Source organism: Dendrobates tinctorius, unplaced genomic scaffold, assembly GCF_039654945.1.
Source record: "Dendrobates tinctorius isolate UK_male_01 unplaced genomic scaffold, ASM3965494v1 ptg000087l, whole genome shotgun sequence".
NCBI lineage: Eukaryota > Metazoa > Chordata > Amphibia > Anura > Dendrobatidae > Dendrobates > Dendrobates tinctorius.
The window spans coordinates 10,073,988-10,097,798 of record NW_027361755.1 but is presented as its reverse complement, the minus strand read 5'-3'; the positions used below and the strand labels follow the sequence as shown (position 1 = coordinate 10,097,798).

General features: G+C 41.8%; 1 protein-coding gene across 3 annotated transcripts in view; it reads right to left on the bottom strand.

Moving 5' to 3' along the window:
* IPCEF1 (interaction protein for cytohesin exchange factors 1) overlaps nt 1-23,811 on the bottom strand; it is a 575,254-nt gene that overhangs the window by 132,588 nt on the left and 418,855 nt on the right. For all 3 annotated transcript variants that reach the window (XM_073585732.1, XM_073585734.1, XM_073585733.1), the window contains one exon: nt 14,941-15,253. In XM_073585732.1, the coding sequence (XP_073441833.1) occupies nt 14,941-15,253 (313 nt within the window). The remainder of the gene's footprint in view (nt 1-14,940; nt 15,254-23,811) is intronic.

Below are 23,811 nucleotides of genomic sequence, written 5' to 3'. Positions count from 1 at the left end.
TATTTACATCCAATGGCTTTTCTTCCTTCTGGTAAATTGGTCAGTGTCCATGTATTTGAATCATGCATGGATTTCATTTCTGTTTCTGTTGCTTCTATCCATTTATTAGCTTCTTCTTTAGGGAGTTTAGATATGTCTTCCCAAGAGGTAGGTTCATAAATTTTACTTGTCTTGTATGAGAGATGTTTTGGTAGTTTACCTTTGTTTTCTCTCATCGAACTTCTTGATTCTGTCTGTTTGTAGTTGTATTTCTTCATTTTCAGTATTCTGTTCTTCATTAATTTCAACTACTTTCTCAGCAGATACCTCTTCAGCTATATACCACTGCTGTTTTTCCCATTTTTTGTGTCAACTGAAATCATGACATCTTCATTTAAGTTTTCAATGAATGTCACACTGCTACTCACCGTGACTCTGTCTGTTTTGGAATCTAGGATTCTTTATCCCTTGTAATTTTCACAATCCAACAAATATTCCCTCCATGGATCTGTTTTAAAGTTTGGAACATTTTTCTGTTGGAATGAATATAAAAACTTTACATACAAATAAATGATTGACACTTGGTTTCATACCTTGCCACAGTTCAAATGGAGTTTTCTTCAGTTTTCTGGAAAAAAGTCTGTTCTGTAGATATGTAACTGTCATTGCTGCCTCACCTGTTGTGAATTCTCTTGCTCGGAGTTCTGAGCCGAAGCTCCCTCTGCTCTCTCTGGTGGTTAACGTGAGTAGAGGAGATGGCCAGGTGGATGGAAGTTCCCCACCTGATGACGATAATGGAGAACGAGGGATTACTGGATGGGAGCATATAATTGAGCTGGCTGCTCTTGGAGGTTGCTGGCGATTTTCTCCTTCTGCATTAGGAGTTCTTTTGTCCCCTGCCTGATCTGCATTGTTCAGCTAAGTGATTCTTTTGCTAATCCTTTGCATCTAATCTGGTATTGCCTTTTTTTTGCTTTCTGCTTTGCTGCTAGGGTTCAGCATGCTCCCTGCTGAGGGCAGCGCTGGGACCTGCTTCATATGTTGCAGCTTTTTCGGTCCCCTGTTATGTTAGTATCTTTTTGCTTTGCATCCAGTTTATACCAGAGTGCTGATCTAGCGGGTCTGAGGTCGTGTGACCTCAGGTTTTTTGTATATCAGAAGTGTTGGACTTTTTTAGGGTTTTGTGTGTGATCGCAGACAGTATCATTTCTGTCCTGTCCTGTCTAGACAGCTTGTGCCCCACTGTTTGCTCAGTCTGTTCTCTGCCTGTGTTTGTGTCTCATCTTGTCTCACCGACAATATATGTTTGGGGGCTGTCTATTGCTTTGGGGATCTGCTCCGGGGCAGTTTAGATTTCACCTTTCTGTCTTTAGGCTTAGTTAGTTCTCCGGCTGTGAAGAAGTGTCTAGGGCATTGTAGGAACGCTCCACGGCTACTGTTAGTTGTGTGGATAGGATCAGGGGTCTGCAATCTGCTTAGTTACAAACCTCTCTGGTCTTCTGGTGGCCAAGCCTGTTCCTGCCATCCTCCTCGGTGACCCATTCATAACAGAATCACCAGCCTAACCACAGACTCTAGGGTACTCAAACAAAAGAAAGAATTGTAAAAAAATGTAAAAAAAGTGTAATTTTTTTAATATATTTTTTCCTGTTTTTCTCTGGGTCCGTAGGAGGATTTTTTCTTTAATGGAGACTAAGCAATTGTCTGATCATGTTGAGCAGCTCGCTGCTGAAGTGCGGGGAATTTCTGCCTATCTCGTTCAATCATCTGCTGTAGAACCAAAGATCCCTACTCCTGATGTGTTTTCTGGGGATCGGTCTAAATTTTTGAATTTTAAGAATAATTGTAAACTATTTCTGGCCTTGAAGCCTAACTCATCGGGGAGCTCTGTGCAGCAGGTTAAAATTGTCATCTCCTTACGGCGTGTCAATCCCCAGGATTGGGCTTTTTCTCTGACACCTGGAAATCCTATTCTGACTAATGTGGATGCATTTTTTCAAGCCTTGAGGTTGTTGTATGATGAACCTAATGCTATTGATCAAGCTGAGAAAACCCTATTGGCATTGAACCAGGGTCAGGATTCTGCAGAGTTATACTGTCAAAAATTCCGAAAGTGGGCAGTCCTTACTACATGGAATGATGGTGCCTTAGCAGCTCTCTTTTGGAAGGGTTTATCAGAAACCGTAAAAGATGTTATGGTGGGATTTCCTGTTCCCTCTGGTCTTGATGATTCTATGTCATTAGCCATTCAAGTTGATCGGCGTCTACGTGAACGTAAAACTACACGAGAGGCGTTGCCGCCTTTAGAACAAATGTCTGAACCCATGCAATGTGATAGGGTTTTGTCTAGGGCGCAATGTCAGGAGTTTAGAAGGCGTAATAAGCTGTATTTTTTCTGTGGAGACGCCTCTCATAGTATTTCTGTCTGCCCTAAACAAGAGAAACGTTTTGCGCACACATTTGCTGTGAGCAGTGTACAACCTAAGTTCCTTTTGGCAATTACTCTGATCTGCTCCTTATCTACATTTTCCGCTAAGGCTTTTGTGGATTCAGGAGCAACTTTGAATCTGATGGATTTGGACTTTGCTAAACGTTGTGGTTTTCCCATGATACCCCTGCGGACTCCTATCCCTTTGAGGGGTATTGATGCTACTCCTTTGGTGGAGAATAAACCCCAGTTTTGGACCCAGGTGATAATACGGGTCGCCCCGGACAACCAAGAAAATTGTAAATTTTTGGTGCTGCACAATTTGCATGATACTATTGTTCTGGGTTTTCCCTGGTTGCAAACTCATAATCCTGTTTTGGATTGGAAATCTGTGTCTGTGGTGAGTTGGGGTTGTCAGTGTGTTCTTAGTGACACTCCTGTTTTCTCCACCTCTCCCCAGTCTCATGATATGCCTGATTATTTGGCTGATTTTTCTGATGTATTCAGTGAGAGTAAGTCTGCATCTTTGCCTCCTCATAGGAGTTATGACTGTGCAATTGAGTTGATGCCCTCGTGTAAATTTCCCAAGGGTCGGCTTTTCAACTTATCGGTACACGAGCATGATGCTATGCGATCTTATATTAAGGAGTCGTTGGAGAAGGGTAATATTAGACCATCCTCTTCACCCTTAGGTGCTGGGGGGTTTTTTGTGACCAAGAAAGATGGTTCATTAAGGCCTGGTATTGACTATCGTTCCCTTAACAAAATCACTGTTAAATATCAGTACCCGTTACCCCTGATTCCTGATTTATTTTCCAGAGTTAAAAGTGCCTGCTGGTTTACCAAGCTTGACCTCAGGGGGGTGTATAATCTTATTCGCATCAAGCACGGGGATGAATGGAAGACGGCGTTTAATACTCCAGAGGGACATTTTAAGTACCTGGTGATGCCTTTTGGGCTCACTAATGCCCCTTCTGTCTTCCAATCTTTTATGAACGATATTTTCCGGGACTTTGTGGATAAGTTTTTGATCATTTATCTGGATGCTATTTTGATCTTTTCCAGTGATTGGGATTCTCATGTGGAACATGTCCGGACTGTGTTCCGGATTTTGAGGGAAAATTCCCTGTATGTTAAGGGATCGAAATGCCTCTTTGGTGTACAGATTATTTCATTTTTGGGATTTATTTTGTCTCCGTCAGCTATTGAAATGGACCCGGCCAAGGTACAGGCCATTTATGATTGGGGTCAGCCCACTTCTTTCAAGGCTCTTCAGAAGTTTTTGGGTTTTGCTAATTTCTATTGTAAATTTATAGGTAATTTTTCTGGTATTGTCAAACCACTGACTGATCTAACCAAAAAGGGCGCTGATGTGGTGAATTGGTCTCCAGAGGCAGTCTCGGCATTTCAGGAGCTTAAGCGGAGATTCACTTCTGCTCCGGTTCTACTGCAACCTGATGTCTCACTTCCATTTCAGGTGGAGGTAGATGCTTCTGAGATTGGTGCAGGAGCTGTTTTATCCCAAAAAGATCCGGTGACTTCTAAAATGAATCCCTGTGCCTTCTTTTCTCGAAAATTCTCCCCATCTGAACGTAATTATGACATGGGGAATCAGGAATTGTTGCCATGAAATGGGCATTTGAACAGTGGAGACATGGGTTGGAGGGAGCTACACATCATGTTGTGGTCCTCACTGACCACAAGAATTTGATTTATCTTGAATCAGCCAAACGCTTGAATCCTAGACAGGCTAGGTGGGCCTTGTTTTTCACACGTTTTAATTTTGTGGTCTCTTTTCTTCCGGGCACTAAGAATGTTAAGGCGGACACCCTTTCTAGGAGTTTCTTTGCGGATTCTCTTATTGTGACTGAGCCTACTGCCATTCTAGGTGAGGGGGAAGTTCTTTCGGCCATCTTGCCCGATTTGAGACGTGCCCTGGAGGAATTTCAAGAGGACAAACCTGAGCGTTGCCCTATGGGAAAATTGTATGTTCCTGACCAGTGGAGGAAGAGAGTAATAACTGAAATTCATTGCTCCGTGTTGGCTGGTCATCCAGGTATTTTTGGTACCAGAGATTTGGTGAGTCGGTCTTTTTGGTGGCCTGCCTTATCTCGTGATGTCAGGAATTTTGTGCAGTCCTGTGGGACTTGTTCTCGGCTAAACCCTGTTCTCGTTCTAGTGGGTTGTTTATGCCCCTGCCGGTGCTGAAGAGGCCATGGACCCATATCTCAATGGATTTTATTTCTGATCTTCCTGTCTCTCAGAGAATGACTGTTATCTGGGTGATTTGTGATAGATTTTCTAAGATGATCCATCTTGTACCACTACCAAAGTTGCCATCTTCTTCAGAGTTGGTGCCCTTGTTTTTACAACAGGTGGTTCAGTTGCATGGGATTCCTGAGAACATTGTGTCGGACAGAGGAGTCCAGTTTGTTTCCAGATTTTGGAGAACTTTTTGTTCCAATCTGGGAATTCAGTTATCTTTCTCCTCTGCGTTTCATCCTCAGACCAATGGGCAGACTGAGAGAACAAACCAGACTTTGGAGTCCTATTTGAGATGTTTTAAATCGGCTGATCAGGATGACTGGGTTTCATTTTTACCCTTGGCCGAATTCTTACTAAACAATAGAGCTAGTTCTACCACTTTGATGTCACCCTTTTTCTGTAACTTTGGGTTTCATCCTCGATTTTCTTCAGGGCAAGTGGAATCTTCGACCTGCCCAAGTGTGGACACTGTGGTAGAGGGAATGCAGCAGATTTGGGACCAAGTGGTGGATAAGTTGTCCCTCTCTCAGGAAAAAGCCCAACGGTTTTCCAACCGGCATAGGACCATTGGTCCCCGTTTTAAAGTGGGAGATATGGTTTGGTTGTAGTCAAAGAATATTCCCATGAAGGTTGCGTCTCCAAAGTTCAAGCCAAGATTCATTGGACCTTATAAGATTTTGGAGATTCTTAAACCTGTTTCTTTTTGATTGGCTCTTCCAGTTATGTTTAAGATCCATAACATGTTTCATAAATCTCTGCTGAAGAGGTTTGTGGATCCAGTAGTTCCTATGGCGGCACCTCCTAACCCTGTATTGGTTAAAGGCAATGTGGAATATGAGGTAGAGAAAATATTGGATTCTCGTTTGGCTAGACGGAGACTCCAGTAATTGGTCAAATGGAAGAGTTATGGCCAGGAGGATAATTCTTGGGTCTCTGCTTCTGATATTCATGCCGATAGATTGGTTCATGCTTTTCACTGGGCCCATCCTGATCAGCCTGGTGGCGTGGATGAGGGTTCGGTGACCCCTCCTCAAGGGGGGGTACTGTTGTGAATTCACTTTCTGGCCTACCTCTGGTTGCTGGTGAAGGTAGTGGAGATGGTCGCGAGTTCTCTTTCCGGGCTCCCTCTGGTGGTTACAGGAGGTAATGGAGCTGATCTAATTAACAGAGGCCTGCCACCTGATAATGAGGAGGACGATTGGACATTGGGAGTTTCTGACTGGATTTAAGACAGCCGACTCCCTCTATTCCTGCGGGTGATTTTTTCCTGCCTCCTGAGGTCTTAGTTTCCAGCTCAGTCCCTGCATGCTCAAGCTAAGTGTTCCTTTGCTATTGTTCACATTTGATTTAGTTTTGTCTATTTCAGTTTTGTGTGGTCAGCCAGCCCCGGCTGGGGCTGTGCTGAATTTCCATCCTTATGTTACTGTTTGTGCCAGTTTGTTTTTGTCCCTTAGTAGATTGGCCTCTCTTTGCTCTGTTTTCAGAATATACCAGAGTGCTGATATAGTGGGCGAAGTCTAGTGACTTCAGTATTTTTTCTATCAGACGTGTTGGGCATTTTTTGCAGGGTTTTTTGCGTGATTGCAGACAGTGTCTTTCCTTTCCTGTCCTGTATAGTTAGTGTGGGCCCCATCGTTTGCTCAGCCTATTTTCCTACCTGCGTTTGTGTTTTCATCTTGTCTCACCGACAATATATGTTTGGGGGCTATCTATTCCTTTGGGGTCTGCTCTGGGGCAGTTTAGATTTCCCTTTTCTTGCTTTAGGCTTATTTAGTTCTCCGGCTGTGTCGGGGCATGTAGAATCATCGTAGGTATGCTCCACGTCTACTGCTAGTTCTGTGGATAGGATCAGGGGTCTGCAATCCGCTTAGTTACCAACCTCTCTTGTTTTCTGTGGCTTAGCTTGGTCTTGCTTTCCTCCTCGGTGACCCAATCATAGCAGTTTGACCCAGAGTTTACAGTTTTGAATTGAAGTTTCAATGAGGATCTGCTGGTTAAGGCAATGATCTAAGCCTTCTTGGCTGAGAGCCCTGATACCTCATGCAACGCCTCCAATTTTTTTCCCCAGCCACACTCAGATAGTACATACATCAATTTCATACAGTACTATTGGTAGAAAAATGTAAGGAAAGTAACACAGGTAGTTGACAGATCAATTAAATCTCAGTAGAACCTTTTATAATAGCATAGAAGCAGTCAGCCATGGGCCATGCATCCTCTGTAGCACATGCTCTTTCTGGCCCTTATCTACAAGGTGTACTGCTGTGTGGCTGCCAAAGAAAGGGAATCTAGTAGCCCGTCCAGTAACAGATGTTGTCACTTGTCTTTGGATAGATTGAGATGCTGTTTGTTCATTAAAGATTTCAATAACATTACCACCCAATGCACACATACCTTGAACACTAAGCCTATTCCCACTTTCACCACGACCTTGCCTTTTCCCACTCATGCTGTATGTACCCTTCCCCTCTTTTAACCAGCTGCTTCACAACCCTTGGAGCAGAACTGTAGGTCACCTATCACTAAATTAATAATCAGTATTTATTTGCTGAAATAGTGTGTCTGAATCACACTATTAGCAGAAAGAATTTATATTAGGAAATGTGACCTCCTGACTGCACCACAATATTATAACAAACAGCGTCGGACTGGCCCACCGGAGAACCGGAGGATTCTCCGGTGGGCCCTGGCATCTGGTGGGCCCTGGCACCTGCTGGCATACAGGGCCAGCAGTTGCCTAGGGCCCCCGCTGCTCCAGGGGTCCCCAGCCAGTGGTGTGTCGCACACCATGCAGCTGCTATGGGGGCCCCTGCCAGCAGAGCAGCAGTGGGTGTCAGGAGGCAGGAGCCCCTGTCCCCGCTGCTAAAGAGAAATGAATATTCACTGCGAAGCAGTGAATATCATTTCAGGTCTCCACACCCCCAGAGGCCCCGCCCCCAGCCCAGTAAGCCGCTCTGCAGACTACAGCTGTAAATCAGGGCCGGCGCCGCCCTCAGTCCTCTCTGCTCCTGACTCACAGCCAGTGCGCGATGACGTCACTACATTGCGCACCCGCTGTGTGTCTGGCAGAGGGGGCAGCTCCTGACACTGAAGCCGGGATCAGCGTGGGAGCGAGGAGGAGAGGTGAGTATTGTGTTTTGTTTTGTTTTTTATATCTCTCTCGCTCTATCTGTCTCTCTCTATCTCTATATATCTCTATCTCTATCTCTCTTATATCTATCTATCTTTCTATTATCTATATCTATCTATCTCTATATCTATATCTATTATCTATATCTATCTATTTCTATATCTATCACTATCTATCGCTCTATCTTTATATCTATCTTTCTATCTCTACATCTATCTCTATATCTATCTATCTCTCTATATATATCTCTATATCTATCTATTATGTCTATCTATCTATCTCTATATCTATTATCTCTATATTTATTATCTATCTAGCTACCATCTATATCTATCTATCTTTATCTATATCTCTATCTAATATCTATATCTATCTATCTCTATACCTATCTATCTATTTATCTATCCGTTATCTATCTCTATATCTTTTCTCTGTATCTATCTATCTCTATATCTATATCTCTCGCTATCTATCGCTCTATCTCTATATCTATATCTAACTCTATATCTATCTTTATATCTATATCTATATATCTATCTCTATATCTATCTCTATATCTATATCGATTTCTCTCTATATCTATCTCTATATCTCTCTCTATAGCTATCTATCTATATACCTCTATCTATCTCTATATCTATCTCTCTGTATATCTATCTATCGCTCTATCTCTATATCTATCTTTCTATCTCTATATCTATATATCTATCTATCTTTCTCTATCTATTTATCTCTATATCTTTTCTCTGTATCTATCTCTCTCTATATCTATATCTATCTATCTATATATATATATATATATTATCTCTATATCTATATCTATTTCTCTCTATATCTCTCTCTATATCTATTTATCTCTATCTCTATGTCTATCTCTCTGTATATCTATCTATCTTTCTATCTATATATCTATCTATCTTTCTCTATCTATCTATCTATCTCTATTATCTATATCTATCTCTATCTATCTATCGCTCTATCTCTATATCTATCTTTCTATCTATCTCTATATCTATCTATATCTATATCTATCTATTATGTCTATCTATCTAGCTATCTCTATTATCTATATCTACCTATCTCTATATCTTTCTATCTTACTCTATCTCTATATCTATCTGTTATCTCTATATTTATTATCTATCTTTATTTATCTATCTCTATCTATTATCTATATCTATCTCTCTATCTATTTATCGATCTCTGTATCTATCTCTCTCTATATCTATCTCTCTCTCTATCTACCGCTCTCTCTATCTTTATATCTATATCTATCTATCTCTATATCTATCTATTATCTCTATATCTATCTACCTATCTATCTCTATATCTATCTCTATATCTATATCTGTTTCTCTCTATATCTATCTCTATATCTCTCTCTCTATAGCTATCTATATATTATCTCTATATCTATCTATCTAGCTATATATTATCTCTATATCTATCTCTATATCTATCTATCTATCTATCTATCTCTATATCTATCTATCATCTCTATATCCATATCTATCTCTATATCTATCTGTTATCTCTATACCTATCTATCTCTATATCTATCTATCTATCTATCTTTCTATCTAACACTATATCTCTATATCTATCTCTATATCTCATTATCTATCTATCTCTATCTCTCTCTTTATCTATCTATCTATTGATCTATCCATCTATCTCTATATCTATCTCTTTATCTATCTATTATATCTATCTATTATCTATATCTATCTATCCATCTATCTAGCTATCTCTATCTATATCTATATCTCTCTCTATATCTATCTATCTTTCTAACTCTATATCTATCTATCTCTATACATATCTCTATATCTAGCTATTATCTCTATATCTATCTTTCTATATCTATCTGTCTCTATTTCTATCTCTATATCTATCTATCTATCTATCTCTATATCTATTATCTCTATATCTATCTATATATATATATATATATTTTTTTTTTTTTTTATTTATAGCCATCTATATATATTTATCTCTATATCTATCTATATATGTCTATATTATTATTATTATTATTATTATTATTATATCTGTATATCTCTATCTATTATCTATCTCTATCTATTATCTATCTCTATATCTTTCTATCATCTGTCTCTCTTAATTGTGCACTTTGGAATTCTCGCTCAGTGTGTAACAAACTCTCCTTCATTCATGACTTCTTCCTTTCTAATTCTCTTAACCTTCTGGCTCTTACTGAAACCTGGATCCAGCAGTCAGATACTACCGCTGCTGCTGCTCTTTCATACGGGGGGCTACACTTCTCTCATACCCCAAGATCAGACAATAGAGCTGGTGGAGGCGTTGGTCTGCTCCAGTCACCAAAATGTACCCTTCAGGTTACCCCTCAACTACCCTCACTTGTCTTCCCTTCTTTTGAGGTCCATGCCGTCAGACTCTACACCCCCTTCTCCATGCGAGTGGCGGTGGTATATCGTCCTCCCGGCCCCTCCCATCAGTTCCTGGATCATTTTGACACTTGGCTTCCACATTTTCTCTCCTGTGACATCCCTACCCTCCTCATGGGAGATTTCAACATCCCCATTGCTCTTCCCCTCTCCCCATCTGCTACTCACCTTTTATCTCTAACCTCCTCATTTGGCCTTTCGCAGCTTACTAATTCTCCAACGCATGAAGACGGAAACTCCCTCGACTTGGTCTTCTCTCGGCTTTGTGCAGTGGATGATTTTGCAAACTCCCCTCTCCCGCTCTCTGACCACAATCTTCTTTCATTCTCTATAAAGAACTGCCAGGCTGCTCAGGTCACCCCCACTGTCCAGACTTATAGAAACACACAGGCCATTAACACCCAGAAACTTCTGAAGAACTTGCAGTCTTCATTGGCCCCTATCTCCTCCCTCTCATGTCCTGATTCTGCATTGAAGCATTACAATGAAACACTTCAAACTGCCCTGGATGAATTTGCACCCCCTATAAATAGAACACCACAATGCAGACGGAGACAACCCTGGCACACGGTGCAAACACGTTTCCTGCAGCGGTGCTCCAGGTGCGCCGAACGTCTGTGGAGAAAATCCAATCTACACGAAGATTTCATCCATTTTAAGTTTATGCTTAGAACATACAACACTGCCCTTCACCTCTCCAAACAAACCTATTTCAACACCCTCATCATCTCACTGTCTAATAACCCGAAACGTCTCTTTGACACTTTTCATTCTCTACTCAATCCAAGAGTACAGGCCCCAACCACTGAGCTCCGAGCTGACGATCTGGCCAATTACTTCAAAGAAAAAATTGACCAGATCCGACAGGAAATTATCTCCAAATCCCCTCATACCATGCACTGTCCTCCCTCCCCCACTGCATCTAACTCACTCTCTGATTTTGAACCAGTCACAGAAGAAGAAGTAAGCAGGCTCCTTGCATCTTCTCGCCCAACTACTTGCACCAGTGACCCATTTCCGTCACATCTCCTCCAGTCCCTTTCCCCTGCTGTCACCCCTCACCTAACTAAAATATTTAACCTCTCTCTCTCTTCTGGTATTTTTCCCTCCTCATTTAAGCATGCCATCATACATCCACTACTTAAAAAACCATCCCTCGACCAAAATTGTGCCGCTAACTATAGACCTGTCTCTAATCTTCCCTTCATTTCTAAACTCCTGGAACGCCTGGTCCACTCCCGTCTTATCCGCTATCTCTCAGAAAACTCTGTTCTCGACCCTCTCCAATCTGGTTTCCGCTCTTTACACTCCACTGAAACTGCCCTCACTAAAGTCTCTAATGATCTGCTAACAGCTAAATCAAATGGTCATTACTCCATGCTAATTCTCTTGGATCTCTCTGCAGCATTCGACACTGTGGATCATCAGCTCCTCCTCACTATGCTCCGTTCCATTGGCCTCAAGGACACCGTTCTCTCCTGGTTCTCCTCCTATCTGTCCGACCGCTCCTTTACTGTTTCTTTTGCCGGTTCCTCCTCCTCTCACCTTCCTCTTACTGTTGGGGTTCCTCAAGGATCGTTTCTAGGCCCCCTCCTCTTCTCCTTGTACACTGCCCCTATTGGTCAAACAATCAGTAGATTTGGTTTCCAGTACCATCTCTATGCTGATGACACCCAATTATACGCTTCTTCTCCTGACATCACGCCAGCCTTTCTAGAAAACACTGGCGATTGTCTAAACGCTGTGTCTAATATCATGTCCTCACTATATCTGAAACTGAACCTATCAAAGACTGAACTCCTTGTGTTTCCTCCCGCTACTAATGTACCTACACCCGACATTGCCATTTCCGTCTGTGGTTCCACTATTACTCCCCAGCAACATGCCCGCTGTCTTGGGGTCATACTTGATTCCGAGCTTTCCTTTGCCCCCCACATTCGATCACTGGCTCGCTCTTGTCATCTGCACCTCAAAAACATTTCTAGAATTCGACCTTTTCTTACTTTTGACTCTGCAAAAACTCTTACTGTTTCTCTTATTCATTCTCGTCTCGACTATTGTAACTCTCTTCTAATCGGTCTCCCTCTTACAAAACTCTCCCCTCTCCAATCTGTCTTGAATGCTGCAGCCAGGATCATATTCCTCACCAATCGTTACACCGATGCCTCTACCTTGTGCCAGTCATTACACTGGCTACCCATCCACTCCAGAATTCAGTATAAACTTATTACCCTCACCCACAAAACCCTCCATGGCTCAGCACCACCCTACATCTCCTCCCTTGTTTCAGTATACCACCCTACCCACGCCCTCCGTTCTGCTGATGACCTGAGGTTAGAATCCTCAATAGTCAGAACCTCCCACTCCCATCTCCAAGACTTTACACGTGCCGCGCCAATTCTTTGGAATGCACTTCCCAGGTCAATACGATTAGTCCCCAGTCCCCACAATTTTAAGCGTGTCCTGAAAACGCATTTATTCAGACTGGCCTATCGCCTCAACACATTAACCTAACCTATCCCTGTGTGGCAGAGCCAAAAATTTTACCATAACCAGGTTCCCAGCATCATGTTCCCACATGCTTTATGCATCCATTAGCCCTCTGTGTCTGTACTGTTACACACTTAACATTATGGCTGGTCCATACAATCAGGGCAACTGTTACCACCCACCTTTCGTGTCTACCTCTTTCCTCATAGACTGTAAGCTTGCGAGCAGGGCCCTCACTCCTCTTGGTATTTGTTATAATCTACTGTATGTGATTATTGTTATGCTGTAATGTCTATTGTCTGTACAAATCCCCTCTGAAATGTAAAGTGCTGCGGAATATGTCGGCGCTATAAAAATAAAATTTATTATTATTATTATTATTCTATCTATAGCTATCTATCTCTATATCTATCTATCCATTATCTATTTTCTATCTCTATATCTATCTACCTATCGATCTATCTATCTATATTTTTTTCTATATCTATCTTTATATCTATCTCTATCTATCTCTATGAATCTTTCTATCTATATCTATCCATTATCTACTTTCTATGCATTATCTACTATCTATCTCTAATCTCTATATCTATCTATTTCTACATCTATCTTTCTATCTATATCTATCTAACTCTATATCTATATATCTATATAGCATTATACCCTATGAGGGGGGGCAGCATTATTCCCTATGAGAGGGGCAGTATTATACCCTATGAGGGGGCAGCATTATACCCTATGAGGAGGCAGCATTATACCCTATGAGGAGGCAGCATTATACCCTATGAGTGGGGCAGCATTATACCCTATGAGGGGGGCAGTATTATACCCTATGAGGGGGGCAGGATTATACCCTATGAGGGGGCAGCATTATACCCTATGAGGAGGCAGCATTATACCCTATGAGGAGGGCAGCATTATTCCCTATGAGGGGTGCATTATTCCCTATGAGGGGGCAGTATTATACCCTATGAGGGGGCAGCATTATACCCTATGAGGGGGCAGCATTATACCCTATGAGGGGGTGCATTATTCCCTATGAGGGGGTGCATTATTCCCTATGAGGGGGGCAGTATTATACCCTATGAGGGGGGCAGTATTATACCCTATGAGGGGGCAGTATTATACCCTATGAGGGGGCAGCATTATACCCTATGAGGGGGCAGCATTATACCCTATGAGGGGGTGCATTATTCCCTATGAGGGGGGCAGTATTATACCCTATGAGGGGGGCAGTATTATACCCTATGAGGGGGGCAGTATTATACCCTATGAGGGGGTGCATTATTCCCTATGAGGGGGGGGGCAGCATTATACCCTATGAGGGGGGCAGTATTATACCCTATGAGGGGGGCAGTATTATATTCTATGAGATGGCTGCATTATATTCTATGAGATGGCTGCATTGTACTATGTGAGGGGGCTGCTTTATATTCTATGAGGGGGCTACCCCAACTCCTGCTACATAATTAAGACATGTACAACCTTATATTATACCCGGATATTAGCGTGTTTTACCGCACAATTGGTGGTCTGGTATTTAACTCTATGCAGCTACATAGTGGGCCCCAAGAATGATTTTCTCTGGTGGGCCCAAGGTGTTCCAGTCCGACGCTGATCACAAATGATTTCGATTAGTAGATGTGGCCTCCTCCAAGCACCACAGTATTAGCACAAATGAGTTAGATGCTGGAAGGTCGATTTCACACAGGATCCTATCTAGCAGAACTAACTGACATTAAACTGCCGATCTGACCACTTGCAGGAGCAAACTCTCTCCGCTGTTACACTGACAAAATGGCGTCACCAAAACAACATGTCTGCTTTTCACATGGAGAGGGACATGTGACTTCTGCAGCCAATGACAGAAGTCCTTGTGTCTGTATGTTGTGGATGGTTTCTGCACCCTGATTGACTGCTGGAATCTCCAGACATGAACTTAATTAAAAAAAAAAACAATAACAATCCGCTGCTCCTATGACCTCTCCCAACTCCCTCCCTTCATCAAATATGTCCCCCCCACTCATCATACAATATCACTATCCTTGCCAAATTCCTAACAAAAACATTAGTGGAAGCACAATCATTTACCGAACTGTGCCCGAATTTTGCGAGAAAATTCTTGGGAATCGGAACACGAATCTGAATGAGCTACGCTCGTGCCAAATTTGAGATTGGTGAACATTTTCCGAACAAGGTCGCTCATCTCTAGTGCTTACCTTTAGCTTTCATGTGTAGTCCTTCTGTAATTATGGATGGTAAAGTTGTGTTTGATGGTGGTTCCGTGTCTTTGGAAACAGGATGTATTTTAAAGTCAGCGCATAACATTTCACTATCTTTCTTTTGATGTAAATTCTGTTCTACAAACAATTTCTCAAGTTCTGGAGCTGACGAACTGTTTGTCATATGATGATGTGAGACTTTTTCTCGATATTCCATAAGGCATAGTGATGATCCAGAATGGTGGACTAGGGAACTCCCATGTAATGGTAATGCAAGCTCTGAAGAAATTGATGGTGAATTGTGTTTTGTCTGCAGGCAAAAAGAAAGTAATGGTAACTAAATAAGGCAATGAAATTTGTGGAATCTTAATCTTTATTTATAAACTAAATAAAGCTCATATATAATAAGTATGTAAATAAACAACTATTGCATGTGATGCAGGGACAAAAGATTTAGGGTATGTTTCCACAGTCAGGATTGCATCAGGATTTGATGCAGGTAAAATCTGCATCAAATCTGCACCTGAGGTCACTGGCAGGTCACCTGCATTTTTGATGCGTTTTTTTCATGTGGATTTGTATGCATTTTTTTGTAAGCTAAATAGAGATATATTATTTTACAAAAAAAGATTTGTGAGGTTATTTCTGGTGTCCAACCTCCTCTTTAACATTTGTCCAACCCACACTCCATTACACACACACACACAAATAGACAGACAGATAGATAGATAGATCTATATATGTATCTATCTATCTATCTCATTCCATGTATCTATCTATTTATCTATCTCATTCCATCTATCTATCTATCTATCTATAGATATGGGATAGATAGATAGATGGATAGATAGATAGAAGGAATGAGATAGATACATATATCTATAGATAGATAGATATATCAATAGATAGATATATCTATCTATATCTATCTACAGTTGTGGCCAAAAGTATTGACACCCCTGCAATTTTGTCAGATATTACTCAGTTTCTTCCTGAAAATGATTGCAAACACAAATTCTTTGGTATTATTATCTTCATTTAATTTGTCTTAAATGAAAAAACACAACAGAGAATGAAGCAAAAAGCAAAATATTGATCATTTCACACAAAACTCCAAAAATGGGCCAGACAAAAGTATTGGCACCCTCAGCCTAATACTTGGTTGCACAACCTTTAGCCAAAATAACTGCGACCAACCGCTTCCGGTAACCATCAATGAGTTTCTTACAATGCTCTGCTGGAATTTTAGACCATTCTCCTTGGCAAACTGCTCCAGGTCCCTGATATTAGAAGGGTGCCTTCTCCAAACTGCCATTTTTAGATCTCTCCAGAGGTGTTCTATGGGATTCAGGTCTGGACTCATTGCTGGCCACCTTAGAAGTCTCCAGTGCTTTCTCTCAAACCATTTTCTAGTGCTTTTTGAAGTGTGTTTTGGGTCATTGTCCTGCTGGAAGACCCATGACCTCTGAGGGAGACCCAGCTTTCTCACACTGGGCCCTACATTATGCTGCAAAATTTATTGGTAGTCTTCAGACTTCATAATGCCATGCACACTGTCAAGCAGTCCAGTGCCAGAGGCAGCAAAGCAACCCCAAAACATCAGGGAACCTCCGCCATGTTTGACTGTAGGGACCGTGTTTTTTTCTTTGAATGCCTCTTTTTTTCTCTTGTAAGCTTTAAGTTGATGCCTTTGCCCAAAAAGCTCTACTTTTGTCTCATCTGACCAGAGAACATTCTTCCAAAACATTTTAGGCCTTTTCAGGTAAGTTTTGGCAAACTCCAGCCTGGCTTTTTTATGTCTCGGGGTAAGAAGTGGGGTCTTCCTGGGTCTCCTACCATACAGTCGCTTTTCATTCAGACACCGACGGATAGTACGGGTTGACACTGTTGTACCCTCAGACTGCAGGGCAGCTTGAACTTGTTTGGATGTTAGTCGAGGTTCTTTATCCAACATCCGCACAATCTTGGGTTGAAATCTCTTGTCAATTTTTCTTTTCTGTCCACATCTAGGGAGGTTAGCCACAGTGCCATGGGCTTTAAACTTCTTGATGACACTGCGCACGGTAGACACAGGAACATTCTGGTCTTTGAAGATGGACTTGTAGCCTTGAGATTGCTCATGCTTCCTCACAATTTGGTTTCTCAAGTCCTCAGACAGTTCTTTGGTCTTCTTTCTTTTCTCCATGCTCAATGTGGTACACACAAGGACACAGGACAGAGGTTGAGTCAATGCATGTTAATCCATGTCAACTGGCTGCAAGTGTGATTTAGTTATTGCCAACACCTGTTAGGTGCCACAGGTAAGTTACAGGTGCTGTTAATTACACAAATTAGAGAAGCATCACATGATTTTTCGAACAGTGCCAATACTTTTATCCACCCTCTTTTTTATGTTTGGTGTGGAATTATATCCAATTTGGCTTTAGGACAATTCTTTTTGTGTTTTTTCAGTTAAGACAAATTAAATGAAGATGATAATACCAAAGAATTTGTGTTTGCAATCATTTTCAGGAAGAAACTGAGTATTATATGACAAAATTGCAGGGGTGTCAATACTTTTGGCCACAACTGTATCTATAGATATATGTATCTATCTCATTCTATCTATCTATCCATCCCATATCTATAGATAGATAGATATGGGATAGATAGATAGATAGATAGATAGATAGATAGATAGAGAGATAGATAGAAGGAATGAGATAGATATATCTATAGATATACAGTATCTATAGATATATCTGTCTATAGATAAATATATCTATAGATAGATCTATCTATAGATAGATCGATCTATCTGGCTATTAAAATTGCCCCCCCAAAAAAAAGTGACATGGGTCCCCCTATAATTTATAGCCAGAAAGGCTATGCAGACTGCTGTGGGTTGATATTCATAGCCTAGAGAGAGTCCATGGATATTGGACCCCCTGGCTACAAACACCAGCCTGCAGCCACCCTATAAATGGTGCATCTCTAAAATGTGCCAATTCCGGCCGCTTAACCTCTCTCTTCCCACTGCCGTGTAGCGGTGGAATAAGGGGTAATAAGGGGTTAATGTCACCTTTGATTGTAAGGTGACATTAAGCCCGGTAAATAATGGAGAGGTGTCAATAAGACACCTATCCATTATTAATCCTATACTTAAAGGGTTAAAACAAAATACACACATAAGAATAAAGTATTTTAATGAAATAAAACACTACACAGTTTTCCATATTTTTATTGCATGCCGCCCAAACCCAAGCGAAGCCATCAATCCCCTGTAAAAAAAATTAAATAACAAACCAACACAAATACTCCCTGTCCGACGTAATCTTTAATAACAAGTCTCCCACAATGAGTCCAGCTCTGCTACATCTGGATGCATGACATCCAGAGATAGCAGAGATTGTAGATGACCACCGGAGATCTCTGGCAATCATCTGCTCTGTAGTTCTCACGGTCAGATGACCGTGAGAACTAGCCTAGTGACTGGACATAACCCCCGGTCACATACACGGCAGTTCTCACGGTAACATGGCAGTTCTCGCGAAAAGCTAAGTTAGGCCTCTTTCACACATCAGTATTTTTGATCAGTATTTCATCAGTATTTGTATGCCAAAACCAGGAATGTCTCCAAAATAAGGAACAGGAGTCAGTTTTTCAATTATATTTTTTTCTCGGTAAGTTCCATTCCTGGCTTTGGCATACAAACACTGATGCAAAATACTGACCAAATACTGATGTGTGAATGAGCCTTTGGGTCGCCCCCCCAGGGCCGTGGGGTACTCGGTACCGGTGTCAGGGGGATGGTGTGTCACAGCAGCGGTGGCCCGGTCCGTGGCCCTGGGTGCCCAATATCAATGGCAGTGGTGTTAAAGGTGTTAGCGTTTATAGATATAGTTCGTGACGCCACCCGTGGTATTGGGCAAGCGAGGTGTTAGCCAACGCTGCGTACAGATCCTCTGGGACTGATGGTGTGGTGCAGCAGAGATGGTATAGCTCCCCACAGGTGGAGCTGTAGTCCCAGGGCAGTGTAGGTGCAATGGATGAGGAGAGGCACAGGATGGTGTAGATGTTGTTACCCAGGTATAGCGATGCGGGAATAACTGGAGGACACCAGAGCATGTGGTTCCAAAGCTTTACTCACTGTTTGCAGTTCACACCACTGCCTGCCTCCGTACTGTGTTCTCCAGATCAGGGCTCCAGCCAACCTCCAGGCAGGACAGGACTCTCCCTTCCACACTCCGCCAATATGTACCTTCACTGAACGACTCCTCAAATGCGCCTTTAGGTGCAAAGCACTCCAGTACTTAGTTACCCTGGAATGCCTCTCTCTAGATGTTCCTAGTCTTTACTTGTATGACAGACAGCTGTAGCCTGCTTTGGGGACTCCTCTCCTGAGTCCCGGCTCTCTATCCGTTTCGCTGTTGTGTCCCAAGTCTATGGTGGGAGTAAGATGTTAGCGGCTCACTACTCCTCCGCTGTCTGTTGCCGGATATAAAGATCCAATCAACCTCGGGGACCGGGCCCCGGCCTTTGTGCTGAGAACCTATAGGCAGGGTTCCTATCCAACCCACTCCTCCTCTCTGTTCTCCTTCTCCTTCTTTCCGATCTGTTCTATCTCTCTCTTATGGAATCTGTAGTCTTCAGTCTACATCTCTTTCTCCTTCTCTTCCTTCCCTGAGAAGCTCGTTCCACTAAGACCAGTCCTCAGACTCTCCTGTCTGACTGCCTTCCTCCGCCTTGAGCTCCTCTCAGGCTGACCTGCTGTCAGCCTGCTCTCTTCTCTGGGTCTCTCCCCAGACCGACCCCTTCTGGGTCTCTCCCAGACTCCTCTCTGGGTCTCTCCCAGACTGAACTCTGTCAGACTGACTTGAAATCCTACACCTTCCCTCTCTTTTATATCATCTAACTCCACCCGCCTCCCAGCACATCTCGTGTTACGAAGCAGGGTTCCACGAGGGGTGCTCTGCTAACCCCCAGCCTGAAACTGTTAGGTGGCCCCACTGAACTATCCTGTGTGTGGAAAGCAGGTGTGGAGCGTGGTCAGGAATTCCCACCTTACCTGGATGGTGGGGCACTACACCTTAGGAGAAGGTGCAGTACCTCTGTGGCGACTGAAGCCTCAGGGGCACCACACCTTTATTGCAAGAACTGCAGTGGATGCGGACTTACGGCGGCGGGACAGGTAAGACCTTAGGTTAATTAGTAGACATGCGTAGTAAGCTGAGTTTACGCAGTTATTACACATGTGACTAATCATTAGATGCGGTTTTATCGCATCTAATGATTGTCTATGGGAAATTTACAGTACGGCAATGGAGCGTTGCCTCATTGTAAACAGACATGCTGTGTTCTGAAAAGACGCACCGCATGTCCATTTACGTTGGTCTGCTGCCTTGGTCTTTTAATGCATAGTGGAGATGGGATTTCATGAAATCCCCTCCACTATGCTGTAACATCTGTACGCAGAGTCAAACACGCAGCGTTTCCTGACCATGGAAACATACCCTTACTGGTTCTACATAGAGCAGAGAAAACAGAACAAGTCAGTGTTCTTCAGATTAAGCATCTCTGAGTTCTCAAAATGTACTATTTTATATGGATGAATATCCTCTTTATTTTTTGAAATTAGTCTTTATGGGACGCAGAGTTGTATATTTCAGAAATTGCATTTGAAAATCACAAACAATTTGTCATCTGTCCATCTGTCTTGTAATCCATATGCAATCTGTAAGTCTGTTATTATATCCACATGGTATTCATTCTTATTGAGTAAATAAAATAGATTCCTGTGTAAAGTCCTGCAATGTATCTGTAAAAATCAGATTTTTTTTCTCACCCATAGACTTGAATAGACTTGGATAGGTGAATCTCATCTGAATTACTAAATAGAACGGTGCATACTGCAATTTTATTTTTCACACGAACATCCAGTCCACGTAAAAAAAACTGTCAATTGAACCGCCCTATTGATTAACATTGGTCTGAGTGCCGTTAAACTGATGTCAGTTTCTTCAACAGACTAAACTCAGACAGAAAATAATTGCTTAATTAGAGATCAATGTTAAACAGGGCTGGAGCAAGGGCTAGGCAGAGTAGACAACTCCCTGGGGTGCTACCTCCTGGCTACCTGAAGATGGTGCACTTAAAAAAAAAAAAAAAAGCACAGTGAAGGCTAGGGTCCAGGTGGGAAGGTGAGCGATGTCACTGGCACCGGTCATCCCTCTCTTTGTACTGCGACCCGGCTGTTGCTGCCTCCTCTCACTCAATTGTATTTGCGTCTATCAGACGCAAATAAAATTGCTGTGTGTGCCACCCGGGACAGGAGTAGAGGAGCTGTCATCTTCCCTCTCTGCCGGAAACTCCATCAAGACGCAAGCCACTTCCGGCCTGCACCTTGTTGGAGAAGGTGCAAGCAGGGGACATCGGGCGGCAATATGGAGTGATGTCATTGCACCGTTCATCGTTCACTGCTGTACTTCACAGAAGAGGAAATGGTGGACAAGGAGCCTGGATTATGTGAGTATGAGCTTTTTTTTTATTTAACCCCTTAACGACCAAACCTATTTTTGGTTTTGCATTTCCATTTTTTGCTCCCCTTCTTCCCAGAGCCATAACCTTTTTACTTTTTGGTAAAAATGGCCATGTGAGAGCTTGTTTTTTGAAAGACAAGCTGCACGTTTGAACGACACCATTGTATTTTAGCATGTTTTGTACTCTAAAATGGGGGAAAAAATTCAAAGTGCGGTGAAATAGCAAACAAAGTGCAATCCCACACTTGCTTTTTGGGTTTTTTTTCACCATGTTACCTAAATCCTAAAACTAACCTGACATTGTGATTTTCCAGGTCATTAAGAGTTCATAGACACCAAACAGGTCTAGGTTCCTTTTAATTTAAGTGGTGAAAAAAAATTCCAAAGTTTGTTAAAAAAATATGTCACTTTCCGATACCCATAGCATCTCCATTTTTTTGTGATTTCGGGTTTGGTGAGGGCTTATTTTTTGCACGTCGAGCTGACGTTAATGATACCATTTTGATGCAGATAAGATCTTTTGATTGCCCATTATTGCATTTTAATGCAATGTTGCAGCAACCAAAAAATCCTGGCCTTTTGAATTTTTTTCTCGTTATGCCAGTTAGTGATTGGGTTAATTCTTTTTTTATATTGATAGATCAAGAAATTCTGAATGTGGCAATTCTAAATATGTGCATGTTTGAATTTTTTTTTTTTATTTTGAATGGGGCGAAAGGGGGGTTATTTGATCTTTTATTTTTTAAAACATTATTTTTTACTTTTTGCATACTTCAATAGTCTCCATGGGAGACTAGAAGCTGCACTTCTCTGATCGACTCTGCTACAAACAGGCAAAGAACAGGGGTTGAGGAGATAGGGTTAATAAACTGAGGATCTGTGCTGATGAGGGTAATAATGAGAGGCTGTGCTGATGGGGGAGTAAACTGAGGGGCTGTGCAGAAGAGGAAATTAAATTAGGGGCTATGCAGAGGAGGGGGAATAAAATAAACAGAAGTGCTGTGCAGATGTGGGAATAAACTGATGGGCTTTGTAGATGGGGGAATAAGCTGAGGGGCTGTGCAGAGGGGGGAAATGAGTGGCTGGGAAGAAGGGGGGACAATTGAGGAGCTGTGCAGCTTGGGGGAATATACTGAGGGGCTGTGAAGGGGGCATAAAATGAGGGGCTGTGCTTTTGTCCAGGAGACAATCTACCCTGGGGGTTCCCTACGGGCGAACCTGGTGCTATGGCAGCGTTTCATAGATTATGTTGTTTTTATATGGTCTGGTGGACGTATTTTACTAGAGAAATTTTTTAATGAATTAAATAAAAACCAATATTTTTTAAAATTTACTGCTACCACCAGTCCTAAAGAAATTAATTTTTTAGATTTAACATTTTTTATAGAAAATAATCATATAGAAACTCAAGTATATCATAAACCAACAGATTCTAACAACATCTCCCTGGACAGTTGCCACCTTCCCAGTTGGCTTCTGAATGTCCCTAAGAGCCAACAAATTAGAGCTCATAGAAATTGTTCTAAAATACAGGACGTTAACAGGGAGGCGGAGGCCCTGACTTACAAGTTTTGTCGTAAAGGGTATGACATTGATTCCTTGCATGAAATTAAGAAAACTGTAAGTGAGATACCGAGAGAACAATTATTCATACACCAAGAGAGAAATAATAAGTGCTCCATTATGGAAGATATTCCCATTATCACGCAATACAATGCAAATACTAAAATCCTTAAAAAAATTGTATATTCTGAAGAATGATAAAGTGATTGGGGAATTAATACCAACCTATCCTAGATTTATTTTTAGAAAGGCCAACAATTTGGGCAATATTATAGCCCCTTCCATTTCTAAACCTATATTGGCAAACACTGTTCACTCACAAACACTCCCAAATGTTTTTTTTCCATGTAAGAGATGTGGACCTTGCAAAAAATTAGGTTAAAAAAAAACTATTTTTTATTGCCAATAAATCCTTGGAGGTTAAAACTAAGGATTTTATAACATGATACTAAGGGGGTAATCTATGGTATCACATGCCCCTGTGGAAAACTATACATTGGTCGCAATATACGTCCAATGCACATAAGAATAGGGGAGCATATGCGCAAAACTGGAAATAAATTCACTGGTCATCCTCTTTCAAACCACTTTTTAATCCATCATGGAGGCTCGATTAAAGATATCAAAGTGACTGGCATCAAAGTGGTTAAAAGGAGTTGGAGGAAAGGGAACTTCATCCATCAGATGTCAAAAGAAGAAAGTAAATGGATTTTTGAGATGGACAATAGAGTTGAGCGAAACAGGTCGAAAAAATTAAAAAGTCTCCGACTTTTGCCAAAGTCGCGTT